At 53.5% G+C, this 8,716-nt stretch overlaps 1 protein-coding gene across 1 annotated transcript; it reads right to left on the reverse strand.

The window, feature by feature from the left end:
• Positions 1-1,961: 1,961 nt before the first annotated feature.
• LURAP1 (leucine rich adaptor protein 1) lies at positions 1,962-8,319 on the reverse strand. Its single transcript, XM_001375413.4, has 2 exons — positions 7,871-8,319; positions 1,962-3,487 (listed from the first exon to the last, which is right to left on the reverse strand). The coding sequence occupies exons 1-2, from the start codon at positions 8,072-8,074 to the stop codon at positions 2,960-2,962; spliced, it is 732 nt and encodes a 243-aa protein (XP_001375450.1). The 5' UTR covers positions 8,075-8,319; the 3' UTR covers positions 1,962-2,959.
• Positions 8,320-8,716: the final 397 nt, after the last annotated feature.

Consider the following 8,716-nt stretch of genomic DNA (forward strand, 5'->3'; position numbering starts at 1 on the left):
CCTGGTAGAAGGAACTGTCTAGAAAACCTCAGGCTCTGCAGAGTTTGGGAGAGGAAGAGGAAAGGGGGAAAGCATTTAAGTAGCATCTATTATGTGCCAGGCAATATGTTAGGTGCTTTTTATAGATATTATCCCATTTGAAACTCACAACTGCCCTGGGTGGTAGGAGCAATTATTATCCCCATTTTATAGTTGAGGAAACTGAGGCAGACAGGAGAAATAATTTGCCTAGGGTCCCACAGCTAATATGTATCTATCTGGAGCTTGATTTTAAATCAGAGCTTCCTGACTCCAGAACCAACTCTCTCTCCACTGGGCCACCAGGTACCTCTGGTGGCTGGATGTCTCTCCTTCGATCTGAAGCTGCTGTCTAGGTCCTGTTGGGTCTGATGGAGTTGGAGACAGTCTTTATGGGAGCTTGGGCCCAGTGATCACAGGAGCCTCCTTTTTCTGTCCCCCTGCCTATGTAAACCTTAAAATTTCTTAGACTTATAAATGTTGGAAATTTCACCATTGGGAAATTTCATACTTGAAAAATTTCCTATTGATAGTGGGAACTCTATTGGAATGTGAACCCCATTGGCATGGGAGGTTCCTCCTCCTCCTCCCTTCTTAAGATTACTTTAGGACAGAAACCTTTTGCTGAACAATGGAAAGGGCTTTGACCTATGCTTAAGCATAGAACAGGAAGTTCTTTGAGTCGTGATTGATTTTAGAATTGATACAATAGAGATACTTGGAATGACAGAACCAGGAAAATACAATTTCCACCCCACTCAGTCCTAACAGGATTTAGGAAGGGCTGCAGCAAAGGATCAAGATTTAATTATTTGAGAATATGACCTTCAACAGACATGTGCAAAGGGGGCAGACCTCTGGGCGGTCCTGGGTTAAGCTAGAGCCACCATTGGCATAGGGAAGACATGGACAGTGATTGGTAGATGTGAGAACTGAGGGGAGGGAACTTGGTTTCCTTAAAGATAGAGGGGTGTGAGGACTGAGGGGGTGGTTGGTTGGAGAGATTTTTGGTCTGAGAGGTGGTGCTTGGAGAGTTGGCTCTGAAGGAAGCTGGAGGTGGAGGCCCCTGAGACTGTTTCTCCATTTTGGTCATGTGAGTAATAGGGACTGATCTCCTTTCTTTACCTCAGCTATCTAAGGGCTTGGGCCTTTTGGCCCAGCCTAAACAGAAGGGGTATTTAAGCCCTATTCCCTTCTCTCCCCTTTCTCTATCTCTAATTCCTTTCTTCCTCCTGTTTGTAATTAAACTCTATAAAAGGTTGACTGCTGACTTGAGTTTTCATTTAGGAATTACATAGCTGAATTCCTTGGCGACCTTAAATTAATATATATCAGTCTTTTAAAGTGATTTCCTTGTCACACCTATCATACAGACAAGGGGATTCATCCAGGCCACTTGCACAGTACCAACCTTACTCATGAGCACCAACTTCCCAGGCACCAAGCTCAGCTGCAGTCAGAATTAACCCCACCTGCTATCAAGTAAGAAGAAGTGATCTAAGCCCTCTGAGTCCTGGTTTTCCTTCCTCCCTTGGGCTCCATGACTTTGAATCCTTCTCCCTGACTCAGTCTACCTTTTGCCAGGTCCCCATGGGAAATTTATAGGCAGAGGTTCTTTCTCCAGGATGTGGTGCCTTCCCAGACCTGAGGAGGGGATTCAGTCTGTCACTCATTATAGAAACAGAAACAGATAGACAAGAAAATCAGAGACAAACACACACAAATCAGAGACAGAGACACACACAAATCAGAAAATAAAAAACAAAGACATGTTAAACGGAGCAAAATCACAGAGATCAAGACATCCCTTTAGTCTCAGCTTTGAGAAAATAGGCAAAGCATTCTCAGCTTGGCAGCAAAGTGACAGGGAGACAGAGCTGGAGGCGCATAGAAGACAGACAGACTGGGCAGTGGGCAGCTGGTGCCATGTGGGCAGAACAGGCTCAGGCAACAATAGACTTTATTGAAACTGAGTCTTGTGAGCCTTTTTCCCTCCCCCTCTCTTCAGATAACCTAACCCTCCCCCCTGGCCCTGAAGCTCAAGTCCTGTGGCATTGAGAAGGGCAGAGAGAACAAGGGTCATGAATTGGCATACACATTTTGGGGAGGAGGGGGTAGGAGAAGGGGAGAGCCAGGTTAGACCACGCTTAGCCACTGAGGCAGAATCCTGCACCTCCTCTCTGTCACCCAGAAGTAAGGAATGTCAGCACAAAGTCCCCCCACCCCAATTGCTGTTGAGGGTGAGACCAATAGAAAATGAGGCAGGCTCCCCTGATGGAAAGTTCTGTGGCATTATTCCTAGGAAGAGAAAGCCCTTGGGAAGCAGGGGCTTCTCACTCCCAGGAAGGGTCAAGGTTCTGAAGCTTGACCAGGAAGTGATATGGACCTAGTCAGAGTTCCCAATCCTTCAGGCAATGGGAAGAGAGAGCTCCCAGGTGGGCTTGAGAGGTGGCCTCCCACCTTCTCCAGAGACAATGACTTTAACCCTGATACAGGGAAGGAGGGAGTCACCACCCAATAATCTAGGCAATTCTGGAGAGAATAGGGAAAAGCTTCCACATTGCTCCCACTCCACCCCCACCCAATACCTGGGGGAGTCTAGCTTGGAAAAGGGGGCAACACTAACCCCTCCCTAGTGCCAGTCTCACCAGCATCCCCTAAATCAGGCAGGACCCTCACTAAGCCCTTGTTGCCATCAGGGTGGCTCCCTGAGGGAGGGGGACAGAATATAGGAAATGGCACCTCTTATGAGGGAAGGATGGTGGGGCAGAGGAGAGGATGGTCTAAGGGGTATCTGGGGACCTAGTTTCTAAACTCTTCCCCTAAGCCTTCCGATCTTAGACTTTAAAACTGGAAGGGACCTTTGAAACTCTATAGTCTCCTCATTTCAGAGACTGAGGGGAAGGGGGACAGATCGAGGGAGATGAGAGGCCTGGAGCTGCTACAAGAATGTCACATCATCCTGACACTGTCCCCAGTACCAGTGAGCCCCATAGCTGAGGTCAGGACTGGCATCCTCAGGGACCTCCTCTCCAGGAGGCTTCCGCCCAGACTGGACCCCCAGTGCTGTGTCAGCCTCTGTCCAGAGCCTCTCCTCTGAGGCAGGAGCCTTTGCCCAGGCCATGCCAGGCCGAGGGTGTCGGGTGCCAGCTTCTGAGAGGCCCTCATCATCAGGCTCAGCCCCTGAGGCCAATGTGTCCAGGTAGCTGCCAATGGAGACACTGTCTAGTCGGTCAACAACAGCAGCTGTGGTGGAGGTGGGAGTGGGGTCAGGTAGGCTCTCCCAACTGCCCCGGTGGGAGCAGGGCTCCGGGCTGCCACCCGTCAGGCTGTACTGACTGCTGGTGAGGCTGCTGCAGCGGCTAGCCAGGGCTCCTCGTTCCTCCAGCAGCCACCGGACTGCCTCAATGCCCTCATTCACTGTGACCAACTGCTGTAATATCTTCACGTCAATAGCTCGAAGGTAAGCCTGGGGAGGGAGAGAAACAGGGCACTGTAGGTTGAGGCCAGGCAGGGTGGACAAGGCCAGTCCCTTAAATAATGGGGGGCAGGTCAGGAGTCAGAATCCCAAGCCTAGAGGTCTGAGTTATATACTGTGTGACCTTTCTCCCTCCATGACTCAGTTTCCACATCTATAAAATGAAGGGGCTAGGTTGGACCATCTATAAGCTCTCTTCATGGCCAGACATTCTCTGAAGCTAAATCACAGCAGCTCAGAGATGGAAGGTATTTAGTCAGGGACTCAAGGGCATCTAGTCCAACCTAGGCAATGCCTCTGCTTAGAGACCTCCCCAGAAGGGGAGCTCGCCACCAAAAGTCACCTCTGAAGGCAGCCGCTCAGAGTTAGGAAGTTCTTCCTGCCATTCAGCCTCAACTGGCCTTTTTTAGTGTGACTTCCTGGGGCCAAGCAGAGCCAGGCAGATCCTATTTCATGGGACAGCCCTTCACAAACCTGAAGATGGCTCCCTTCACAACATCACACAGACAGCTAATGCTGGTTCTAGAGGATGACTAGTAAAATGTCCCATCCTGCTCGTGGCAGAGCCTCCAGATGCCTAATGATCACACTTGCTGCTGGTTCAGGTCACTGTGCAGGTCAGTGGGTCCAGAGGGTCTAGGGGGCAGGGGAAGGCAAATCGAGGAAGGCAGAGATGGGCCTGGGCACCAGAAGTCACAATGACATGAACAGGAGGACTGGCATGTGTGAGGGCCAAAGGCCAGGAGGCTCCGGTTCTCAGCTTGAGATCTCAGCTCTCCAGATCAAGGTCTGCATACAATCCCTGGTGACTGGCAATGCCGGTGGCAGGAATGGACCGAAGGAGGCTGCTGAAGTTGAATAATCCAGGCCCAGAGCGTTCATCAGCTTAGATAGGACACCCCTGAAGAATGTAGTGATGATAGGGGGAGGGCAGGAGGGTGGAGAGACTGACCAAGAGCCCGATTTTAGTCAGTGGGAAAGTGGGGGCAAAGACCAGGAGGGCAAGAGAGAGAGGGTAAGACAGGCAGCCTGGCTAGAGCTCCAAAGAGGCCAGTGGCACTCAGGGCACTGGGAGCAGGGCAGGGCAGGGCACCTGTGGAAGTCATTTTCAAGGAAGAGATGGAAAGTGAAGGTTTATGGGTTAGAAGCTTTCCGGAGGGCACAGAAGAGGCTATTGTCCACAACAGAATGGGTGATGCCCAAGGCAGGCTGGCTGGGAGTGTACTTGGGAGGGGGCAGACTCCTGTGGCCCTGTGCCTTGTGCCCCCAACACCTGAGTGGAGTCCTGAAATTAGGATTTAGCATGATGGGTGTCAGGGGTAAGTGGAAGGAATGACTGAGGGGATGGGTGCAAGCCAGGCTCCCCTCACAGGCAGAGGGAAGAAAAAATCCCCTTTGTGGTGACCCAAGGGCCCTGGCCATGACTCCTATGGTTTTTGAGGGAGAGTGGAGGGTGCTGGGGCTGAATGAGAGGCCTACAGAGTCTCAAGACCAATTCACGGGAGCCACCATTTCTCCAGTGGCCCTCCCCGTGCCGTGGGGTGTGAATATGAGGCTCACGTGGACAGCCAGGGCCATCTCTAGGTACCCAAACTGGGAGGAATGAGGCCAGGTTTCAGGTAGCCAGAAGGAGTACCTTCCTCATAGTCCCAAAGGGGAATAGGCTGCCTAGAACAGTTGTGAGGCTCCCCTCACCAGAGAATTCCAAGCATCTACAGGGTCAGAAAAGGATTAATTGAGGGCCAGCCTGGCCCACAAGACTTGGGGAGAAGGTACAGGGGCTCTGATCCCCACTGATGCTTCCCAACAAGCTGAATGTTTCTCCAGTCCTTCAGCTGCCCAGCCTCTTTCCCTAAATGGGGAGCTGTCCAGAGTGGCCAGGCTAGGGGAGGCCCACAGAGATTTCAGAGCACCAGACAACAGGAAGAGGCCACCTGAGCTGGCGATTAGGAACAAATTTGTGTGGCCATGAGGGGTAGGGAGTGACCTCTCCATCCCGGGACACTCTCTGCCTCCTGGCTCCAGACCTGAACCCCTTCCTGAGAATCCTTAGATAATGCACAAACATACCATGGCCAGTGGAAACCACTTTGTCTGACCCCCTCATTCTACAGAGATGGCAAGGTTCTGGGTCAAGGTCACTCAGCTTGGAAGAGGCTGAGCTAAGACACCCCCAGGCTCTGCCAAAATGGGGTGGGGCTCTGGTTACCAAGGCAACAGCAGCAGCAGGAGTGGGAGGACTCTTGGGGAGGGGCAGAACTCCCCCAACCTTCACCCCAGCCCAAGAAGGGGGAGGGTCAATCAGGAAGGAGGAGAAGCCTGTGCCAGGACATCCTGAGTGGGACAGCTGGGTGGGCAGATGGAGGCAAGAAGGGCAGAGCCAGCCTCCCTTCCCACACACAAATCTGGGAGGGAGGTGATAGGGAGCCTTAAAGGGCCAGTGCCTCAAAGTCTCTGAGTCTCCAAGCTGGAGCACCAGCACTGAAAGAAGCCCATCGAGGTTCCCCAGACAGAAAAGGAAACTAAGGCCCTTCTTTGTAGCCAGTAAGGAGCCATTTGACCCTTGGTTCTGGGCTCCTTGACTGTCTACTCCATGGCTCAGGGAGGCACAGATTAATAGAAAACTGGGCTCTAGTGAGAGTGCAAGTGGGCTCCATTCACCCAAAACAGGGGAAAGGAGAAGCTGAGTAGGGGATGCTGAGGTCCCAATGCCAGCTGGTCCCTGGAAAGTCAGATTGGGAGCTGGGGGGAATCTGAGGATCCTGATTCCCCATTGCACTTCCCATCACACCCCCAGCCAATTAAACAGCCTTCCTTGGGGGGGATGAAAATTCAAATGTTGGGAAAATCCTTCTCCCAGCACCATTTCTGGCTGATGGAAATTAGAACGAGTTAACATGGAATGGGGAAGAGCTTGGGGCAACATTTCTAGCTAGGTAACCTCAGATAAGTTCTTTCTCCCATAAACTTCAGTTTCTCAATCTGTAAAATGGGGTTAACACTGGCTCTCGGAGGGACGGAGTGAGGAAGTGCTTTGTAACTTTTCTATAGAAATGGGGACTATAACTATATAATTGACCCTGTGATGCCATCAGAGATTGGAACCCCCATTCCATACCCCCAAGCCTTTTGAATTTTAGCTCCAAGCAACTCACCTCCCTGGTGGACAGTCCTGTACCGCTAGAGAAAGCTGGTCCCCTGGGCATTTGGCCTTGAACAGCAGACCCACAGCTTTCCCATCCGTGGAGAGTCCTCTATAAGCACTCCCTGAGAGGGTGCCCCCCATAGCTGTTCCCTCTCTGAAGTCTGCACCTGCCCGGCTAGCTCCGCAGAGCTCCTTCAAAAAACTCCAGGGTCCCCCGAAACCACCAGGAGGCAGAATAAGCACCATCAAAATAAGGTTTTTTCCCCTGCCTGCCTCACTACTCTTCTTCCCCACCCCACCCCACCCCACCCCACCCCGAAGTTACAGAGGGGAAAACAAGAGACTCAGAGAGATGAAGGGACTTCATCAAGGTCACAGAGCTGCAAGTAGCTTCCACTGACGTTTAATTCAAGGCCCGTTCCATCATGCTCCAGCTGCTGCTGTTTCTCAGATTCCTAAGATCCTGGGAGCTTGGGGAGGGCGGGGCGCGAAGGGGGGTTCTCAGGCTAACTCAGGGCCCACTGGCTTTTAGTAGAGCTGGGGTCCTGCAGAGATGAGTTCGGCGGAAGTGGCAGCTTGGGACACCCTGTGCCCGGCTCGCGCGCGCTCGCACATACACACACACACACACACCCCACAGGCGGGGGGATGTGGGGGTGCAGATGGCTCCTGCTTTCGAAGTACTCCCTCCCTCCTCACCCTAGCACAGGGGTACCGGAGAATAGGAAGTCACCAGGGTCTGGGAAGATGGGAGAGCAATTTGTTTAGATGGATGTTGTGGCTTCCCAGGAGTCCCGTCTACGGTGAAAGGGCTGGGGCCACTGGACGAGAGATGGAGCTGAAGGCGCTGGGCACCCCTTTTTAAATCCCTTCTTTGCACAGATGAGCCCAGGTCCCACAGAGGGAAGGGGCCCGCTGACAGTTGGCATTAGAACCCAGGCCAAGGCAGCCGTGGGGTTGGGCCCCTGCGCCAGATCCGTGCGGATGTCTGCGGCGTGAGGCAGGCCCCCAACATCCCTCCCCGAAGAAGAAAGCCAACCTGCCCTTTTCTTCTGGAGCCAGCTGTGGAACAGCCCCAGCAGGCGTCCTCTTCCCTGGGGCTAGAGGCTGAAAAGCCCGTCGCGGGTTTCAGCTCCCATCCAGCAGAGCTCTAACCCTGGACCTGGGCTGGGGGTGGATTTAACCCTTTGGCCGAGGCCAATGAGAGCTAGGGGGAAGGGCTCACTCACCAGCTCCAGCCTCAGCGCCGTGACCTTGTCGCCGAGGCCGTGGCGGTGGCCGGTTTCTGGCGTCCCTTGGGGAGGCAGCAGCAGCGCGGAGACTGGCTCTCCCTCGCCTCGCAAACTGCGGAGCAGCCCTTCGGGAGTCTTTCGGCCCAGCTTGCCCTCCACATCCCTCAGATCGGGCGCTGGGTACTCCGGGGTCCCCTCCATGCGAGGGCAAGAGGGGCCCCCGGGACGCTTTAACTCCCCCTCCCTGCCCCCACGGGGCGGGGTCGCCCGGACGCCTAGCTCCGAACCTCCCTCAGGCTCTGCCTCCGCTGCCGAATGGAGCCCTAGATCTTGGAGCCCAGTAAAGGTCCAGAGCTTAGGGGCGGGGCCGGGGGCGGGGCCTGAGCCCGCTGTGAGGGGCGGCTCAAACTCCGGGCTCTCTCCTTCCCGAAGCAGCAGAACCCGGCAGAACCTTGCTTGGAATTGCAAGCCCGATTTAGATGCGGGGGCGGGGGCGGGGGCGGACCCTACAGCACCGTAAATATCAGAGTAGAGCTCAGCCCTCTGTGCTCGCCGAGCTCGTGCTCGGCGGACCCGGTCTTGCTGGGAGATAGGCGGTTATAGCCTCTCCAGACCTCAGCTTTCTCAGCTGTAAAAGATAGTCAGAAGTATGGATAGGGTACTGATCTTGAAATCGGGAGACTTGGGTGCAAATTCTACCTCACACAGGAGGCTGTGGGAGCAAGCCCTTCTCAACTGATCCTCACAACAGCCCAGGTGATAGTATTACCTACATTTTTACAGTTGGAAAAACTGAGGCAAGTGGGTTAAGTGACTTTTCCAGACTGAATCTGAGACCACATT

Source organism: Monodelphis domestica, chromosome 2 (assembly GCF_027887165.1).
Source record: "Monodelphis domestica isolate mMonDom1 chromosome 2, mMonDom1.pri, whole genome shotgun sequence".
In the NCBI taxonomy this organism is placed as follows: domain Eukaryota; kingdom Metazoa; phylum Chordata; class Mammalia; order Didelphimorphia; family Didelphidae; genus Monodelphis; species Monodelphis domestica.

Bases quoted from the DNA above. Each gene is read 5' to 3' on its own strand.
- LURAP1 (XM_001375413.4), bottom strand. From the start codon at position 8,074: ATGGAGGGGACCCCGGAGTACCCAGCGCCCGATCTGAGGGATGTGGAG. The intron at 3,488-7,870 runs GTGAGTGAGCCC...CTCCCTCCCCAG, and splicing joins CGGCGCTGAGGCTGGAGCTG to GCTTACCTTCGAGCTATTGA.